At 56.2% G+C, this 20,116-nt stretch overlaps 3 protein-coding genes across 9 annotated transcripts in view; 2 read left to right on the forward strand and 1 right to left on the reverse strand.

Annotated features, from left to right (window-relative positions):
* The window catches only part of DOP1A (DOP1 leucine zipper like protein A), a 45,095-nt gene extending 37,006 nt beyond the window's left edge, over positions 1 to 8,089 (reverse strand). For all 5 annotated transcript variants that reach the window (XM_078878288.1, XM_078878287.1, XM_078878289.1 and 2 more), the window contains exons 1-6: positions 7,841 to 8,089; positions 2,853 to 3,080; positions 2,226 to 2,407; positions 1,879 to 2,049; positions 738 to 927; positions 122 to 220 (exon numbers count right to left, since the gene is read on the reverse strand). In XM_078878288.1, coding sequence (XP_078734414.1) covers positions 122 to 220; positions 738 to 927; positions 1,879 to 2,049; positions 2,226 to 2,407; positions 2,853 to 3,011 — 801 coding nt within the window. In that variant the 5' untranslated portion in view covers positions 3,012 to 3,080; positions 7,841 to 8,089. The remainder of the gene's footprint in view (positions 1 to 121; positions 221 to 737; positions 928 to 1,878; positions 2,050 to 2,225; positions 2,408 to 2,852; positions 3,081 to 7,840) is intronic.
* Positions 8,090 to 9,271: 1,182 nt separating this feature from the next.
* On the forward strand, positions 9,272 to 17,541 carry LOC144948647 (ubiquinone biosynthesis O-methyltransferase, mitochondrial-like). Of its 3 annotated transcripts, none has more exons than XM_078878272.1 (7): positions 9,272 to 9,545; positions 11,713 to 11,880; positions 12,487 to 12,586; positions 13,465 to 13,574; positions 14,426 to 14,558; positions 15,429 to 15,588; positions 16,635 to 17,541. In XM_078878272.1, the coding sequence occupies exons 1-7, from the start codon at positions 9,346 to 9,348 to the stop codon at positions 16,742 to 16,744; spliced, it is 981 nt and encodes a 326-aa protein (XP_078734398.1). In that variant the 5' UTR covers positions 9,272 to 9,345; the 3' UTR covers positions 16,745 to 17,541. The 3 variants fall into 3 exon arrangements, with proteins under 3 accessions (XP_078734398.1, XP_078734400.1, XP_078734399.1); XM_078878274.1 differs by having other exon boundaries at positions 9,272 to 9,410; XM_078878273.1 differs by lacking the exons at positions 15,429 to 15,588; positions 16,635 to 17,541 and adding an exon at positions 14,825 to 15,399.
* A 957-nt stretch (positions 17,542 to 18,498) lies between these two features.
* Positions 18,499 to 20,116, forward strand: part of LOC144948550 (uncharacterized) — a 48,019-nt gene continuing 46,401 nt past the window's right edge. The window contains exons 1-2 of the mRNA XM_078878118.1: positions 18,499 to 18,518; positions 19,059 to 19,134. Of these exons, the coding sequence (XP_078734244.1) occupies positions 18,499 to 18,518; positions 19,059 to 19,134 (96 nt within the window). The remainder of the gene's footprint in view (positions 18,519 to 19,058; positions 19,135 to 20,116) is intronic.

Genomic DNA, 20,116 nt, shown 5'->3' on the forward strand with positions numbered 1-20,116 from the left:
GGCTCAGGTCCACAGTTAGCGTCGCTTGACGTCGTCGCCCTCGCGGTGAGGGTCGCCGCGACGACGTGCGGGATTTTGTTTGAAGGGACACCGCGTCCAGGTGGGATGAGAGGATACGAACCTGGCTGTGGTGGAAGGGGAAGCAGAAGAGCAGGAGGTCCAGGGTGCTCCTCTGCACCAGCACGCTAGAGTCCTGCACGCACGCGCACACCGCCTCCACCTGCACGCACGCACACACACATACAGAGATCCCCCGGATAGCCTTTAACAGACCACTGGGGCAAGTGCTGCGAGCGATCGCCTACGAAGGCCGGCACGGCACACGACGGGGTGGGTAGCCAGCACCACGCCTGGCCACAATTGTCTCCCCAGTGCTGATGTTTTATACACATTGCACCGACTACTCATTTAAGGCTGAGTCGACCCAGGGGAGGCCCATAACCACTTAAGATAATCGTCACAGGTGTTTGTCTTGAGCAGGAATCGAACTCGAGTCGGCAGGCTCATAGAGCAGTGTGCTAACCACGACACCACTGCTCCCCACACACACACGGACGCACGCACACGCACACACTGTGTTCTCCCCAGATCTCTTGTTATTGAGCATGCCACATGCGGCATTCTAGGCCTGTAACAAACAGTACCACCCCCAAGTCCACCGCGGCTCCCACCCCCCGAACACACCGCCCTCCCACAACCGACGTACCCCCCCCCCCCCGCCCCCCACCCCCACTAACCATGAGGTCGACGTCGGTGCCAATGACGTGGAGCTGGTCCTCCATGGAGAGCTTGCGGTTGAGGTGGGTGAGCGTGTAGGTGACGGCGGGCAGCCGCACCGCAGGGCTGGTGAGCACGCTGCCCCAGAGCGCGCTGAAGAACACGCACGGCTCCACCGCCAGCGACGTCTTCTCCAGCAGGCAGTTACTCCTGCACGCAGGCGCCGACAGGCTCGGTTAAGGCCCGCCCGGCACAGGCCCGAGGCATCGCCGGTGAAGCTGGGAGCTTTGCCGGAAATGCGGGGATGCATGCCCGTGGCAGCCACCCTCCCGGTTGACTGTCATCGCATCCCGACTCGACTGTTGCAGCTCCCTCTCCTCTACGGCCTCCACCAATCCCTCACCTCCAACCCCCACGCAATCTGCAACGCGGGCGCCAGACTCCCCGCCAGTAAACGAGACCACGTCACCCCCTAGACCGGACCTCTCCACCGCCTCCCAATCCGATCCCGCATCAACTTCAGGGTCGGACTCACACAGTCTTCAGGATCTTGCATGGACTCACCCCTTCCTAAATCTCCCCTCTAATCTCAGTCTACTCCCCTCCACGCACTCTCTGCTTCGGCAACCAAGGCTTTCTGATGAATCCCTCAATCGAATTTCACTCAGTGGGAGGTTACTCAATCTGCTATGCTGCCCGCAAAGTCTGGAACTCCCATCCTTCCAGCCTCCTGTGTTGTCAGCTCCCAGCCCGGGTTCAAGTCCAGACTCAAGACTTTCCTCTTCGCCTCTGCAGCTGCAGTCACACCGAGGTGCTGTATAAACCCACGTGGTGTGTTTGTGCTATCATTGTGGTATGGTTGTGATGTGGCTGCTGTGCAATTGTGACATCTTTGTGATACGGTTGTGATACAGTTGCAGTTCGGCTGTGGTACGGTTGTGGTACGACTGTGGTGCAATGGTGGTGTGGCTGTGGTATGGCTGTAGTGCGGTTATGGTGCAGCGGTGGTACGGTTTTGTTACAGCTTTGGTACCACAGCCTTAAACCATCTAGGTCACCCTTGCCAAAGATGACATGTTGATTCATTGCTTCATTTCCTGGCAAATTAAAGGACAGAACCACAACAAAATAACCACAACAACCACAACAACTGCATCGCACCGGTCATAGTACTCGGAGCCCTCCTCCAGCCCGGGCAGGATGGCGGTGACGAGGCCCTGCAGGCCGGGCTTCAGCGTCTTGCCGAGGGGCACGTAGTAAGTCTCGTAGAGCTGCAGCAGCGCCGGCCTCACCGACATCGCCGCATTTGCCAGCAGCGGAAAGAGGCCCGCACTGGGAGGGCGGGGGGTGAAGAGAGAAAGAGTTTGTGCGATTTACGGGGAGCAGTAGCACAGCTGACACGAGTTCGATTCCCACTCACGGCGAACATCTGTGACTCGGCCCGGGCCTCCCCTAGATTGACACAACCTGGCACTGTGCGTGCGCGAGTGCGTTACGCGGTGCGCCACCTGTAGAGGAAGAGGTCGCGCGCCAGGCGCTTGCTGCCGATGATGCGGAAGATAATCTCGTACGTCTCCAGCGCCTTGAGGTGCACGCCGCTGGGCAGCGCCGGGTGCAGGCACTGCGCCAGCCGCTTGCCGATGGTCAGCTTCCGCGGCAGAACCGGGTACTTGCTGCTGCCCTGCAGCACCTGCCGCGGGGTCACACGGAGATCATTCTCGGCGAAGACGTAAATAATGTCCCCGGGGGTTAGAATGACAACGTATTGTTTCAATACCGCCGGAGGTGAGCATTCTATTATGGTAATATGACTTCCCTCCCGTGAACAAAATTACCCCCCTTAGGTCAGACTCGGGCTTTATTATTTCAGCTGGCGAGGCCCCATTGACCAGGAGGCACCACCCACACCGGTTTCAACTTTAAGAGTCTCATCAGCAGAGTCGAGCCACGTTGACCAAACGCTGCTTTCATTTTATCCGGGTCGCCACTACTCCCCCCCCCCCCCCCACTATTACCCAGGAAAATCGAAACTTCACCGTATTACAGATTGGCCAACCCAGCAGCCGCCCCCAGCTGGGAGACAATGGTGCAGGCCGTCCCTCCCACTCTACCCCACCCCCCCTCCGTCACGCCACCTTGTTGAGCTTTCCCAGCGCGGAGATGAGGTCGGCCCACTCGCTGCTGTACTCGAAGCTCTTGAGCGCCTTGTCAAGGGTGGCCGCGTAGCTGCGGTACTTGGGGTCGTTGAGCAGCTCCATCTCCTCCGCGTTCATCCTGACGGCGCCCGTCGGCATGCGGGCCCGGCGATCGGCGCAGCTCCTACCGAATCCTCGCGCACCGCGCTAACGCCGCGCGCTCGTCGCCTGCAAGTCAAAGGGGTCAAGCGGTCATCGTGGAAATTCCGTCGATTGAAAATAAACGCTCAAAACTTTTCTGCAATATTATCTGCCTTTGCGCGATCGGTGTCATGTCGCGAAATGAGGAAGTCATGGTGGAACTCAAAATGTCCTCTGCTGCCCACAACGTAGCACAACCCCGCAGTCTATAATAACCTAGATTTGAAGTTTTCGTGACTGCAGGGATCCATACTCTTTGGTTCTTTCGGTAAAGTCACATAGGTATAAAATAAAATAAATAAAATCACGACGTTTCGATTGCAACACAAGCAATCATCATCAGGTGGGAAAAACCACAGCAAGAATTTTTTTTCTCTCTCCCACTTCAGCAAAAAAAAATGTTCTTGCTGTGGTTTTCCCACCTGATGATGATTGCTTGTGTTGCAATCGAAACGTCGTGATTTAATTTATTTTATTTTATACCTACGTGACTTTGACGAAAGAACCAAAGAGTATAACAACCTGTTATGCATGGTGGTCACCCATCCAAGCACTAGCCAGGCTCCACCCGGTGACCACATAGACGATTGGAATATCGTGCATACGGCCACATCTTCCTAAATCCCTTCTCGCGGCAGTGCTCTGACAGTTGGGAAACGCACAAATAAACATAAAAATAAGGAGACGACACACAGGTTATCGCAGACAATATTACATAAACAATAATAAATGGTGCGTTAAACCAAGGATGGGGAACCTTTTTTCTGCCAAGGGCCATTTGGATATCTACAACATCATTCGTGGGCCATACAAAATGATCAACTTAAAAATTTGCCTGCTATATTTGGACAAACATTTAATTAACTCACCCCTAATGTGATGGCTGGAACTGCTTCTCTTTGATGAGGCATGTGATGTTAGCTGGTATTGATGATGTTGCTACTCGCAACTGCTTTTCAGGTTTGCTCCAAGACTTATTTAATTTAGAGTCCCACCTGCGGTTGCCTTGGCAGGGCCAGACCAAATTATTTTGCGGGCCTTACATGGCCCGCGGGCTGGATGTTCCCCACCCCTGCGTTAAACACTTGTGCATGTGACAATTTAATACATTTGGCCATATCGGGTGGTTAGTGGAATTACGACACAAAATTTGGCCAGATCCTTAAGCGGCCAAACCCGAATAATCAATCATTAGTTAAAACAAAGCGTCGCGTTTGCAAGCCTCACCGACTCAAACCGTCGTGCCCAGATGCTGGCAGGCGCGGAGGTCATCAGCCGTCACGACCCGGCACGGCACGGATCGACAAACACCGAAACGCACGCCCCACACGCGGACTCCGGACCCTCGCGAGGACCAACACAAAGATTCGTCTCACACCGACCTCCCACCTCCAGCCAAACACAGCCTGACCACGGTCTGAGTCAGGCCTGGAGCCAATTACAGCTGTGATCCTGTCACCCGTAATGCACTGCAATCACAGTGTGTTTTGTCACTGCCGTAAAACTAATTATAGCCTTCTGCAGTAAGAATGGCACAAACAGCAAATGTAAAAGATAAAGGCGAAGCCCTGCCTATGCTACTGCTGAAGGAAGTGCCTCCACTAGAGGGAGCTCTAGAAACCCCTTCTAGAAGGTAATTGGCCTACTATTCCCTGATAGTCAGACAACTCTACTAGATTAGAATATTACTTTTACAAATGAGCCCCAGTATGGTCCGTAAAGGACTGCGAGTTGGCCAGTCGATGGCAGTAGAGCAATTTATTCTTGAATACATCCGTGTGGAGCTTTGAGTGTTACCCCCCTCATAAAGCTAAACCCTCATTACGAATTTAATTCACGGCCAAACATCCCAATGTAATGGGACCCTTCGGGAAAAAAAGAGCCTTGAGACTCGGTGAGTCTCCCCTGGGTCAGTAAAACCCATTATTGTTAGTATTACAATCCGGGCTACCGTCAAAATTAGTGGGAGCGATATCCGAAACGGTCCTCGACAAACCGTTTCTTCAACACGCACTGACCAGTGTGGTGAAGTATGGTCAAGAACCCCCCATGACTAACATGACCTCGTGAGGCCTCTATAATTAAGAGGTGCTATTCTAACCGGAACACTGACACCGACACCAATCTCCTGGCATCCTGTCCTGGCGAACATTCTGGCACCAAACGGAGTGTCCGCAGAGACGTGAAAACTGCCAATGGCAACCTTCCCCCATCAACCAAGACCTCGACAATGTCCCTCGCTGACAACTCAAGACCCGATCCCCCTTCTAGGATCTCACCATCCTAGAATCTCACCCAGATCCGGAAGAGCATTGACGAACAGAGTGGACCAACGCGGCCGTCCAGAATAAACACCTCACTGGAGACCCAAACATTGCACCTCCTGGTTTTGACATTCCTCCGTGAAGACACTGGCGTAAGCATCAATCCCATCAGAACATCCGACAGGCCAATGCACACATCTCGCGCATGTGTGTAAAATCAAAGACACGCCACAGTGTGATTGTGGCCATGAAATCCAAACCATTGGCCATGTGGCAAACCACTGAACCAGAAAGAGAGGAAGACCGAAACAGAGAATGGCTTGACAACATCAGAGATTGGTGCCAGAAAGACGTGGCCACGACTTGAGCATATTGGCACAAGGCAGAGGAAAGTGGAAACAAATAACGAAATGCGCAGTGGATACCTACAGGCTATTTGCCTATGGATCGCGATGATGATGAAACCACTGTAGTATGGCACTCCTTCAACGGAGGAGAAACAGCAAAACAGCAAAACATCACCGACTCTCTCCTGAATCCCTCTCGTGGCTAGTAGAACTCAGACATTGGCATTTAGCTCCTGAACGTATTACCAACATACGCAAGAATAGTATAAACGTATTAAGATCAGGTAGTCAATGTGCCAATACCAGAGTTTCACTTTTCAGTACCACGTCTGTAAATAACCAAAGGGCGTACGTAAAGCATTCCATGACCTTTTAAAATGAATCACATGATTGACTTGTTGTGCCACAGGAACACGTAAGTACTGATAACATTTATCCGCCCTAAGTGGCATTGGTTTCTGTTTTGCCCCTGGGACTCGGGCAAGTTTTCCCCGAATGCAATCCTCGCAAACCCGCCACCGTATTCACCGAACCCACGTTCATGAGTCGCTTTTGTTCAAGCGCTACTGCGTCTTTACGTGCACCGCACAAGCCTGATGATTGGCAAACAAGTGACACAGAGATCGCCGGATCGAATGAAGACTGAGCTCTTTGTGTGTGTACGTGTCCCCCACGTGATGTTGAGATATTGTGTGCGTGCACATAACAATGAACTCGACACATTCGTCAATAACAGTGTGTGGTCTTAAACAGGATAATATATATGCCAGGCGACGCTTCGTGGCCCATTGATGCTCTGTGCTGTGCATGAGGGTCATGCTATTTGTGCTGTGCACCACTGTGCGTGCGTGTGGAGGTGTAATCCATGTGACGTTGGCGAGAAGCTGATTCAAATTAACATGTCGTGTGTGTGTGTCTCATGCGACAAGAACGCACCGATTGAAATCTCACAACTGCAGGGTGTGTGTATGGGCACTCTGGCCTGCGCTTAGCTGTTCCCATACAGTATTGTAAATATTGTAAATATGATTGACCTTTTACAGGGGCTTGGTGTGTGCGGTGGCTGTTTAATACTGCGAGCCGTCACTCAGAAATGTGATTCATCAGCTCCACGAGGAATGCCTTGACTGCTCGGCCCTAAACAACACTGTACCTCCCTGCCTAATGCCTTCACTCCCTCCGTCTCTCTCCTTTCCCTGCCTGCTTCCCTCCGTCTCCCTGTTTGTTTCTCTTTGTCTCCCTCTGTGTCCATCTCTGTCTCCATCGCACTCCCTTTCCCTTCCTTCCCTGCCCTGTTCTATCCCTGCCCTCACGCCTCCCTACCCCGCTGCCCACCTCCCTGTTGTTCCTGCCTCTCTTCCCACCTCTCTGCCCTTCCTGTGTCCCTGTCCTGCTGCCCGCCTACGTGTGCACTAAGGGGCCCAACAGGGCAGCCTTCTGTCCCCGTGTTGCTGCCCCCCCCTCCTGCCTCGCCATCTCGCTGCCCTTATCCCTGCCCTCCTGCTGGCTGTGGGCGCGATGATGCATCAAGTCTTCTTCCACCTGTCTCCCCACCCCCCTACCCCCCTCTGCTGCCCTTCTACTGATGTCCTTCTACCTTGCTGCCCACACCTAATATGCAAGATAGACCCCCGTCAAGCCCTCCACCTGTCACCCTGCCCTTCTGTCTTCCTACCCTCATCCCTGCTGCCCTCCACACCGCTGCCCTTGTATTGGGGCCCCGTCAGACCCTCCTCCTCTACCTGCACCCCTACCCTCCTCTGTCTCCTTCCTCCCTGCCCTGCTGCCTCCCTGCCCTTGTCATCTATTGCACTCTGCTGCCCCTCAACACACGAATGACGGCGTGAGGGCCTCCACCTGCCTCCCTTACCCTTCCGTCTCCTACCCTTCTGCCTCCCCCCCTACCCTACCCTTGCGTCTATCTGCTGCCCTTCTGTCTTCTCGGCTGCCCTCTCAATCCTCTGCCAAGCTACGACCATCCTCTCCGCCGTCATATCGTCTCGCTTGCCCTTCTCCCCGCTGCCCTATCTACTCCCCCTCTCGTGTCTCGCTGCCCTCCCTGTAGCCTCGCTGCCCTCTCCCGGACCCTCCCTGCTCTGCTGCCCCCCACCCACCACCGTGTTACACGGCGGCCCCGACAGGGCCTCCACCTGCCCCCCTCTCTCTCCTGGTTTACCTGCCGCCCGCAGCGAGGGCTCCCCGGCAGCCATAGACGCCCCGGCAGGGTCCCCGCGTCTCCCGGCAGCGACGACGCGAGGGAAATTAAAATAAAAACGATGACTGTGGGAGGTGGTGGTGGTGGTTGATGGTTGTTGTGGTGGTGGTGATGATGATGGGGAATAGGGGAGACAAAGGCGGCCGGGTGTGTATGTGAGAGTGAGAGAGGTAATATGGAGTTGATGTGAGATCCGTTCCGGTGACGACGTCACGCGGCGTGACGTGACACGTGACGTCACCTCCACGAGCACGCGCGCGCGTTCATTCTGTGCTGGTGGTGTTGGTATTGTGGTTGTTGTTGACTTAGTGTGGTGTCAGTATTGACGAGTGTGTTGTTGTTATTGTCTTAGTGTGGTGTAGTGCACGCTACGGGTCCCGCACTATCAAGGGCCCTGCGCTAAATACTTTCAAGCTATCAATTCCGGTTCAGTGATTCTGCACTTGCTCTATGGCTATAGTACTATACCGCCTTCAACTTTTATGAACGACCGGGTGTTTAAGGTTAGCGATTTTGTCGTATTATCTGGCTGTATAGCAAATGAAACAATACAATTACTTTACTTTGCATTTTATATTTTTTTTATTTAGTTCCCCTTTATAACAACAAATATGCTACAGGCCCCGCATTCGCCTAATCCGGCACTGATTTGACTGCTGTAGATTTCCACGCGAACTTTGTCGAGCTCATCGTTTGTGATGGTCAGGTCGCTTCTGAAAAAAAAAGATACACAACTCAGTGGGCCTTAACCTGGTCAAATAAAAAAAATATCTTTTTGGTTCTTTCGATAAAGTCACGTAGAATGGAAATAATAAAATAATAAAAATAAAACATAATAAAATAATTCTCACGACGTTTCGGCCACAACTCAAGCAGCCGTCCTCAGGTGGAGAGCAGGATTCATCTCTCGAGTAGACAGACTCTGTCTACTCGACAGATGGAATCCCTGCAGTCACGAAAGCTTTAAATCGAAATAAAAAAAAATTAGTTTCGAATTGCCAACTCTTTGCCAAGGGGGGGAGTGGTGGGAGGGGGGGGAGCGGGGGGAGTGGTGGGAGGGGGTGGGAGGGGGAGGAGTCGTGGGAGGGGGGGGAGTGGTGGGAGGGGGGGGGGAGCGGGGGGAGTGGTGGGAGGGGGGGGGAGTCGTGGGAGGGGGGGGAGTGGTGGGAGGGGGGGGGAGTGGTGGGAGGGGGGGGAGTCGTGGGAGGGGAGGGAGTGGTGGGAGGGGGGGGAGCGGGGGGAGTGGTGGGAGGGGGGGGGAGTCGTTGGAGGGGAGGGAGTGGTGGGAGGGGGGGGAGCGGGGGGAGTGGTGGGAGGGGGGGGAGTCGTGGGAGGGGGAGGAGTCGTGGGAGGGGGAGGGGGGAGGCTTCTTCTGTGTGAGATCGTCCGGGCTGGGCATGAGAGGGCGCCACTGAGCCCGACTCAGCCCAGGGCAGTGGCAGTGAGAGACATCAGCCGTGGTAGCGATGGCTGCATCGGGCCTGCGATCCAGGCATCTCCATCGTCTCCTGCCGCCGCTGCTGCTGGTCAGGTCACGTGCCCTCTCCTCCTGCTGCTGCCCGCGCCGTTGTTTCGCCTCCTCCACCCAGGGGCCCCCGCGGACCCTTCAAGAGTCCCCTGGCCCTGCCGCGGGGTTCGGCATCGCGGCCCGGGTTCGGGGTCTCGGGTGCGTGTGTGGGGGGGGGGTGGGGGGCAATCTCAGAGGTCGTGGCTCAGAGTCAGAATATTAATTTATACTGGAGAAATCCGATGAGCTATGAAGCTCTTTTTCATTGATGTCCAGTTAATGTGCTCTGTGTGTGTGTAGGAGCGTGCACGTGCGTGAGCGTCGCAGAGTGTTTGTGTCTGTGTAAGTTGGGATAGCAGTCAGTCAAACACATGGCACCTACTGGGTCTGTCCCGTGACCTCCTGCACCTAGCCTGGCACAGCAGTCAACCCATGGCACCTGCAGGGTCTGTCCCATGACCTGCACCTAGCCTAGCACAGCAGTCAACCCGTGGTACCTGCTGGGCCTGTCCTGTTACCGCCTCCTGCACCTAGCCTGGCACAGCAGTCAGCCCATGGCACCTGCTGGGTCTGTCCCGTGACCTGCACTTAGCCTGACACAGCAGTCAACCCATGGTACCTGCTGGGTCTGTCCCGTGACCTGCACCTAGCCTGGCACAGCAGTCAACCCATGGCACCTGCTGGGTCTGTCCCGTGACCACCTCCTACACCTAGCCTGGCACAGCAGTCAACCCATGGCACCTACTGGGTCTGTCCCACGGCCTCCTCCTGCACCTAGCCTGGCACAGCAGTCAACCCATGGCACCTGCTGGGTCTGTCCCGTGACCACCTGCACCTAGCCTGGCACAGCAGTCAACTCATGGCACCTGCTGGGTCTGTCCCGTGACCACCTCCTGTACCTAGCCTGGCACAGCAGTCAACCCATGGCATCTGCTGAGCCTGCCCTGTTACCGCCTCCTGCACCTAGCCTGGCACAGCAGTCAGCCCATGGCACCTGCTGGGTCTGTCCCGTGACCTTCACCTAGTCTGGCACAGCAGTCAACCCATGGCACCTGCAGGGTCTGTCCCATGACCTGCACCTAGCCTGGCACAGCAGTCAACCCATGGTACCTGCTGAGCCTGTCCTGTTACCGCCTCCTGCACCTAGCCTGGCACAGCAGTCAACCCATGGCACCTGCTGAGCCTGTCCTGTTACCGCCTCCTGCACCTAGCCTGGCACAGCAGTCAACCCATGGTACCACCTGGGTCCCGCGACCTCCCGCCAGCGGGCATTTGACACTTTATTGATCACTTGTCCATGTCGTGGTCCAGTCTCGACAGAAATAGCTGCCAGATTCATCTAGTGCGGGGCCTGTGTGGTATATGTTATGAATAAAAAAAAATGTAAATATTAAAACATACATTTTTCACGTGCATTGTAAAGTAATTGTATTTTTTCATTTGCTATACAGCCAGATAATACGACAAATCGCTAACCTTAAACACCCGTTCGTTCATGAAAGTTGAAGGCGGTATACTACTATAGTTATAGAGCAAGTGCAGAATCACTGAACCGGAATTGATAGCTTGAAAGCATTTACTGCGGGGCACATAGCATATGCTATGTTTGCTACTTGGATGATCCGGCACTGAGTTACATCGTGGACTATAGATCAGTCACAACACGCGTTGCCCATCGCCTCGTAGAGCCCGTGGCCGCCTCTCAGGAGGCTTTGGCGATTTGGAGGCAGCGGATTCGTTTTCAAGAATCGACACGTGCCACCCCCCCCCCCCCCCCCACTGGCTCCGCCAGCGTTTACAAGTGGGAGGAAACGGAAGCACCCGGAGAAAACCCACTCGCGCAGAGGGAGGCAGCAGCACTCTATACCAACCCCACCCTCCGTACAGATGGAAACAGGTGGCGATTAGTCCACTTGCTGGACTGCTTTGTGGTAAGCAAGGTTATGGCACCTCTTCGACGCCATACGGTGGTTTCACAAACGCTCGTGCGATGTTCCACCGCACCGCTGATGAGTCGCAGTCGGACAACGCTCACAACCAACCCAGTGTGGCCGGAGCCCTCGTTCACAGCCAACATCGGTGACGAATATCTGAACCGGTGCTGGGCCTCCCGTAGGTCGGCTCAGCCTTAAATAATTATCTGTTGGGGTGTACGTGTGTGTGAAAAAATCAGCACTGGGGAGACAACGGCGGCCGGGCGTGGTGCTGGCCACCCACCCCCTCGTGTGCCGCGCCGGCCTTCGTAGGTTCTCACGAACAGCACTTGCCCCGACGGTCTGTCAATGGCTACGCGGGGGATCTTTGTCTTTGCGTTTCCCTTGGACAGATCCCGCGGGCTCGCGACGGAGGCCACAGGGGACGCGGAGCGCAAGTCCAGCAGCGTGAACCCCCACGAGCTGGCCAAGTTCCAAGCCCTGGCCCACAGGTGGTGGAACGAGCGAGGGGAGCTGGGTGCCCTGCACAGCCTCAACTCGCTCCGCGTGCCCCTCATCAGGTGCCGCCTAAGTTCAGCACCCGCTCGCCACGACACTTCCGCACCCCCGGCGGCGTGGCGACGGCCGCTCAATGAGGGGTTTAGAAGCGCCGCGCGGAGAAATGTTTGCCGGATGAAGGCCTACCCGTCTCTTCACGGCCCTGCGACGCAGCGATCCGCCCCGGCACTTTGCGCGCGAGCTGATCTCGTCGCTCCATCTCCTCGTCGAACGTCCCGTCGGACACGTTCCGTTCCTCTGCCGCCACTCCATTACTGTTCTTGCCCATCGGCCCGCTCGAAACGCGGCCTACCCAAGCCCACTCAATTTTCATAACAGTCCGGGTGATGTCAATGTTAACATTGCAATGTGCTGTCCAATCCAGGTGCTCCTCTCTCCAATCCAGGTGCTCCTCCAAATGCAGCGTCTCCTCGTGCTTCTTCGCGCACTTTTCCCGTTTTCATTCCAACTTCTATCGTCCGTCGCAGAAGCGTTTGCAAAAAAAAAAACAGCACCACCGTGGCCGAGTTAAGCTCCACGTGATGACGATCGTTACCAATGATTACCCCCCACCTCCTCAACCGCGGGTGACACCGCGCGGGTCGCGTGTCTATCCGTGTGCCCCGCAGGGACGGGCTGCTCGGTGCCGAGGCCCCAACCCGTGGCGCGCTACCTCTCAAAGGCTTCCGCATCCTGGACGTGGGTTGCGGAGGGGGCCTGCTATGCGAGGTCGACACTGCCCCCCCCCCCCCCCGCCACCTCACAGTGACACACTGACACACTGGGGTCCCTCCTCTCACGCAGATTTGGGGGCAGCACGGTGGCGCGGTGGTAACGCTCGTGCCTCGCAGCTTGAAGTCCCTGGGTTCGATTCCCGACTCGGGTGCCTCTCTGTGGTGTGGGCTTTGTACGTTCTCTCCCCCTGTTCTGCATGGGTTTTCTCGGGCTTCTTCCGTTGGTGCTGCCTAAGCGTCCCATTGTAGCGGGACCCTCCTTCGGGCTCGAGTGTGGCCCCCCTGGGCGAAAAAATTATTGTTGCATGGTTGTGACCCCGTGGCCACCTCCGCGATCGATTTGAGTGCAGCGACAAGGCCAGGCGGTAGCCCGTTTGCCGCTTGTTGCAGACACTTTCGGTTCGAGCCCAGTGGCCGCGCTGGTTAATACTGGGGGGTGTAATAATTACCGCTTCGCAGTGAGCACGTTAAAGAATCTGTGACGATATTCTAAACGGAGTAGTTGGCCGTGTGTGAGTCAGCATCACGGTCCAGCGTTGCCAAATTTGATCCGTTACTCGCTTGGCTGGGAAGAACCACTCGCGGAATTTTGCGAAGTAATTTCTGGCCTACAGTGAGACCGTGAACTCACGACGCTTGAGAACCCGGTTCAATCACGGTGGCGCGCCTCAAAGTCTGGCTCAGAATCTCAGCGGTTCTTGGCTCAGTGCTGTGTCACTCACACAGATTCAGAAGCAGGACCGTTATATCTTCTTCTGTGGGCTGTTCGCTAGCACGCGGGCCGATGCATCGTCAGGCCCCAAGGTTCCTGGAGGTGGTCCGTGGCAGGAGGCCATGTATGATTCCATCGTCCGTCTGTCGCGTTGTGCGTAGCCACTGGCCAGGATCGGAGCCACGGTTCTGGGCATCGACCCCGTGGAGGAGAACGTGGGCACGGCACGCGTCCACGCGCGCTCCGACCCCCAGCTGGCGTCGCGCCTCCGGTACGTGCGGCCGTGACGACGCGATCGAATCCCCGGGTCTATTTCAAGATCGCGAACTCGCCGACCTCGAGGTCCCGCGTGGCCTTGCCCCCCCTGCGTCTCAGTGCGGCCGCGTCTCGGGACGCAGGACGCAGACGGCGGGCGCATCGGTTCTATGGCGGCCCGTCGGCGAGAAGCGCGACGGGAAACCTTGAGCCTGGACTAGAGCGGGGGCAGGGAGTCGAAGTGAAGGTGGAATGAGTGACCTCCCACTGAGCGAGGGTCGACGTAGAGCTTTGGCTGCTGGAATAGAGAGCGCACGTGGAGGGGAGCAGAGTGAGGTGAGAGGGGAGAGGCGGAGAGTGAGGTGGGAGGGGAGGAGAGTGAGGTGAGAGGGGCGAGGCGGAGAGTGAGGTGGGAGGGAAGTAGAGCAGAGGTGGGACAAAGTCATTGTTATGCAAGTCCAAGTCGAGTCGCAAGTCATCAAATTCATGACTCGAGTCTGACTCGAGTCCAAGTCACATGACTCGAGTCCACATCTCATAGGTGGGACAAAGTCATTGTTATGCAAGTCCAAGTCGAGTCGCAAGTCATCAAATTCATGACTCGAGTCTGACTCGAGTCCAAGTCACATGACTCGAGTCCACACCTCTGGAGTAGAGTGAGGTGAGAGGGGAGAGGCGGAGAGTGAGGTGGGAGGGGAGGAGAGTGAGGTGGGAGGGGCGAGGCCATGGAGGGTGTGGTAACGGTGAGTGTGCAATCTTGGAGTTGACCTGGGATGTGACCGGACGCCGGTGGAGTTAGCGCCCCTAGTGGCTGGGTGACACAGCCCACGTGTACCTACTGAGGTTTACAAGGTGGTGAACCTGTAGATACGAGGTGGACACGGTGGAGGATCTGGCGGAGCGCGAGGGGCCGGTGTTTGACGCGGTGGTGGCGTCCGAGGTGGTGGAACATGTCCACGACCCGGCCGCCTTCATCGCCTGCTGCTGCCGCCTTGTCAAGGTGAGATGCCAGCTGCTGCCGCTCTCACACGCTCTCCCACGCTCTCTCACGCACTCTCTCCCATGCTCTCTCATGCTCTCTCTCACTCTCTCATTCTGTACCTCTCACCCACTCACCCTGTCTCGCTCCTGCGCTCGCTCTCTCTCTCACGCTCTCTCCCCCACTCACTCACTACCTCTCTAACTCTCACTCTCTCATTCTGTACCTCTCACCCACTCACCCTGTCTCGCTCCTGCGCTCTCTCTCTCTCTCTCATGGTGACGTAGCGGCAGCGCTCGTGCCCCACAGCAAGGAGGACCTGGGTTCGATGCCGCGTCTCGGGCGTCTCTCGGCGCGGAGTCCGTGTGTTCTCCCCCTGTTCTCCATGGGTTTGCTCGGGGTTCTCCGGTTCCCTCCTCGCATAGCTAAAATGAAAGCGCGCAGTGGAGCTGGTGGTGGCCAAAGAACAACACCGCCCATTGCTCAGAAATTACCTGAAAGTTACTCAGTTGGAATCGCGTAGCGGCAGCAGCAGCAGCGGCGACATCCACCCGCCCCCTAATGTGAACATCTTGGCAGGACCCTCCTGAAAAAGAGTTTTGAGACTCGGCGAGGCCGTCCCGGGTGAACACTCGGAACCAACCCGCACCTCCGATTAGCACGGCTGGATACGTACGGTGCCAAAGAAGTTCAACACACACAACACACACCACATGGCATCACCCAGCATAGCCATTGATCGCCCTCCCCCCGTGCTCGTTTGCTTTGTGCCGCGCGTCGTGCGGCTCGACGTCCGACGTGTCTGCCGGGAACGTTCCGTCCGCTCCACGTGCTCTCCCCAAAACGGGGCTCCTCGCCTCCCCTCCGCCCCCCCCACCCCCCCGCCCGCAGCCCGGGGGTTCGCTCTTCTTGACGACCATCAACAAGACGGCGGCCTCCTTTGCCTTCGCCATCGTGGCGGCCGAGTGGCTGCTGCGGATCGTCCCGCGCGGCACGCACGCCTGGGAGTCGTTCGTGGAGCCGGGCTCCGTGCGCTCTGCCCTGGAGGAGAGTGAGTGGCAACCCCGGCACCACCGCCACCACCGTCGCCGCCACCGCCACCACCGCCACCACCGCCACCACCGCCACTACCACCGAAGCCACCGTCGCACCCACGCCGCTTCTGCTCCCATGGCACCGGCCGCGGGCGGCTCGGCCGGTAGGGAGCGAGCGGCAGTCGTGAGGCCGCGGGTTCAAAGCTCCCGCTGGAGAGGTGTTGACCCAAGCCCATCATCGTCATTATCATCCCTAGAGGGTCGATAAAATCAGTGCCAATTTGCGGAGAAGTTCCCACTGTGGTTCTGTTCTGGTTTTGCGCCATACGGCAGCAGAGCTCGATGTCAATGTCGAGGTCTTGCTGCTGGCCACGACGCGAGGGCTTCAGCAGAGAGAGAGAGTTCGTGTCATGTCACTGTTCCTCCTCCGTTAAAGGAGGGCAGACCGCGGTGGGTTTACTATGCGGTCCGTAGTTTGGGCTGCACGGCCACAATCGCACGACCGTGGCTTGTCAACGGCGGTTGTCCTCTGGATAACCTCGCCCCCTGCCATAGGAATAGGGAATTCCCACCGCTGGCTCAGGGCTGTTGACGGGAGATGAGCACCAACGCCTCGGTCGGGTCGCGCGTCGCTCCACGACATTTCCGACCGGATCCTCCTCGGTGTCGCGACGACGACGATGACGACGACGACGACGATGACGACGATGACGACGACGACGACGATGACGACGATGACAACGACGACGACGATGACGACGATGACAACGACGATGACGACGATGACGACGACGACGACGACGACGATGACGACGATGACGACGATGACGACGATGACGACGATGACGACGACGACGATGACGACGATGACGACGATGACGACGACGATGACAACGAGGACGCGACGACTCCGATAGTGGCACGATCGCGATCACATTGGCGGGGAAAGTTTTTGCCTCTTTGTTAAAAGAAGAGCGGTGAGGTTTGTCGGGGGTGGGGAACGTCGTGACGATGGCGGGTCATGGCAGCGGCGGCGGTTTCCCCGACGGCCCTGTTCCTGCAGACGGGCTGAGCTTGGTGGAGCTGCGCGGGATGACCTACAGCCCCCTGCGGGGCAGCTGGCGCTGGAGTGACTCCACGGACGTGAACTACGCTGTGCACGCCCTCAAGTAGCACGCGGCTGGGGGTCACGCGCCGCGAGCTCCTCCTCCTCCTTCTCCTGACTGCGACTACCTCCTCACCATGTTCTCACCACGACCACCGCACCGCAACCACCTCACCACGACCGCTTGCTCGCCATGAACCCCGCACCAGGACCTCACCGTGACCTCACCACAATCTACTCCACACCAGGAACTCCTCCCCACCGTGATCTCACCGTGGCCACTTCACCACGACCACCTTCTTCCCATGACTACCTCCTCACCACAACCTCACCACGACCACCTCACCAGGACCACCTCACCACCACCTCACCACCACCTCACCATAATCTACTCCACACCAGGAACTCCTCCCCACCGTGATCTCACCGTGGTCACTTCACCACGACCACCTTCTTCCCATGACTACCTCCTCACCACGACCTCCTCACCACGACCTCACCACGACCTCACCACGACCACCTCACCAGGACCTCACCACGATCTCACCACGACCTCACCACGACCACCTCACCATAACCTCCTCACCGCAGTCTTCTCCACACCAGGATCACAACAACAAGTGAAACCCAGTTGAAGAAGAGCTTTTACCCTTTCTGGCAATAAAACAGGAGGTGTTAAGATGTTCAAACACCAAACAGAAACCTTTTGAAAGGAATCGTGTCCGCATTAAACACACGTCCTTGTGGTGAACATGCCAACAAAAGCATGCTCTGGTAATAAAACCCAGTAAGTCGGAAGAAAGAATCTTTTATTATGACTTCCTGGATCGTGTCCTGAAGATGATTGATGCAATTTCAAGTGAAACGTCGCGAATGTAATCGCTGCTAAAATTGGTTGTGAGAATTGTTCTGCAACTTAACCAGTGAGTGGTTGGGTGAGTGGCTGGTGGGTGAGTGGATGAGTCAGTGGTTCAGTGAGTGAGTGGGTGAGTCAGTGGTTCAGTGAGAGTGGATGAGTGAGTGGGTTAGTGAGTGGATAAGTGAATGGTTTAGTGAGTGGGTGGGTGGGTGAGTGAGTGAGTGGAGGAGTGAGTGAGTGAGTGGATGTGTGGGTTCAGTGAGAGTGCTTCATTGAGTGGGTGGGTGAGTGGTTCAGTGAGTGAGTGAGTAGGTGAGTCAGTGGTTCAGTGAGAGTGGATGAGTGAGTGGGTTAGTGAGGGGAGGAGTGAATGGTTTAGTGAGTGTGTGGGTGGGTGAGTGAGTGGATGTGTGGGTTCAGTGGGTGAGTGAGTGGTTAAGTGAGTGAGTGGATGTGTGGCTTCAGTGAGTGGGTGGGTGAGTGAGTGGGTGAGTGAGTGGATGTGTGGGTTCAATGAGTGAGTACTTCAGTGAGTGGGTGGGTGGGTGAGTAGTTAAGTGAGTGAGTGGATGTGTGGCTTCAGTGAGTGGGTGGGTGAGTGAGTGGGTGAGTGAGTGGATGTGTGGGTTCAGTGAGTGAGTACTTCAGTGAGTGGGTGGGTGAGTAGTTAAGTGAGTGAGTGGGTGGGTGAGTGGTTCAGTGAGTGAGTGGATGTGTGGGTTCAGTGAGTGAGTACTTCAGTGAGTGGGTGGGTGGGTGAGTAGTTAAGTGAGTGAGTGGGTGGGTGAGGCGAAACGGTCACAATCGGCGCGTTGAGAAACGCTCCCGCACCACGTGCAGCAGCCGCTGCGAGCTGAGCATGAGTACGATCCCGGGGAAAACAGGACGGGTGGCAACCAAAGCTCGAGCGTGAATGCGCGCTCGCGATGACTGCCGGATTTAAACACGCGGGTGCCTTAAGCCATGGGGCGCGTCGAGTCGAGGCGAATTTAATTCGGAAGCAAAACTCAACGGGTTCGTCCAGAACGCCGTTGCGGCCTTGAAAGGAAGACTGCACAGTAGTGGACGTTTCGGGCAACAGGCCTTCGTAGCTCGCACGCGGTGTTGTTGGCTCCAACGTGTCGCGTTGTCTTCTTGGTTCTTTCGGTAAAGTCACGTAGAATGAAAATAATAAAATAAAACAATAAAATAATTCTCACGACGTTTCGGTCACAATGCAAGCAGCCGTCCTCAGGTGAAGACCAGGTCTGAAACGTCGTTAGAATTATTTTATCATGTTTTATTATTTTATTATTTCCCTTCTACGTGACTTTACCGAAAGAACCAAGAAGATGAATCCCTGCAGTCACGAAAGCTTTAAATCGAAAGTGTCGCGTTGTGTTGTTGATTGTGCCGTGTGCACCACTGCCGACGCGTCACCGACGCGTCACCGGTGACGCGTAGCACGCACGCGGTGTTGTTGATTCGGCGTCTCGTGTCGGCTGATTGTGCTCTGTGCACCACTGCCAACGCGTCGTGGATAGCACGGCTCGTGTGTTCCGTGACTTACAAGCGGTGGCGGGCACGGAAGGGCACCGCGCGCGACTCCGCAGCGAGTCGGTGCGTCCTCCGCGGGACCCACAGGCCAGAGTTGGCCCTCGCGAGGCCGGAACCGCGAAGGACGGCGTCGTCCGATGATCGTCCCTCATCCCCGCCACTCGCCTCCTCGTCACCCCGGTTGATCCTCTATCGCTCCGAGAGAGAGGATTCCCTATCACTGGCCCTGCCCATCTCTAAAGCTCGTTTTTTCAAAACCTCGATTGAAAACTAATTTATTTTCGACTGCTGAACGCGTGGAAGGCTTTCGCGACTAATGTTATCTGTGATAAGAGGGGGGGGGGGGGGTGGTTGGGTTAGATCGCGTAAATATTAATGTGTCATTAAACCCGCTACTAGTTCAGCACACCGGTGTGTTGGAGACCCAAGCCACAACATTTACAATCTGAGTACGACGTTTCGCCAATAATTACAACTAGCTTCATCAGGCGACAGCCAGATTTGTGCATACTCTATTTGTGCACAATCTATACCAATGCATAATCTATTGTTGTTACCGCTATAAACTCTGCTATGGAGAGAGCGCCTTGATCTAAGGCTCCCAATGAATATAAGACAAGATCTCGCCCTACTTAATAGACTCGTAACGCTGCTCCGCTGTTAACGTGGGAGGGAGTGAAGCAGAGGTCGCAACCGGGTACCCGATACCCGTACTCTACCCGATACCCGGCCGGGTACGGGTACCCGTTTGCGACCCTGGTGCGGCCGGGTACGGGTGGGCCGTGAGTCACTGGTGAGTCACCGTTTGTCACTCATTTCCCAACGTCTTGTCTCTTCTCACAATTCAAGTTCCTAGAATCAACCCACCCGCGCCTGCAACATGGCTTCATCCCAGAGGTCGCAATCGGGTACCCGATATCCGTACCCTACCCGTACCCGGCCGGGTACGGGTAGCCGGGTATCGGGTAGGGTACGGGTACCCGTTTTGGACCCTGGTGCGGCCGGGTACGCGTACGGGTAAGGAATCAAAACCCGTTTGCGACCT

Source organism: Lampetra fluviatilis, chromosome 50 (genome assembly GCF_964198595.1).
Source record: "Lampetra fluviatilis chromosome 50, kcLamFluv1.1, whole genome shotgun sequence".
Lineage (NCBI taxonomy): Eukaryota > Metazoa > Chordata > Hyperoartia > Petromyzontiformes > Petromyzontidae > Lampetra > Lampetra fluviatilis.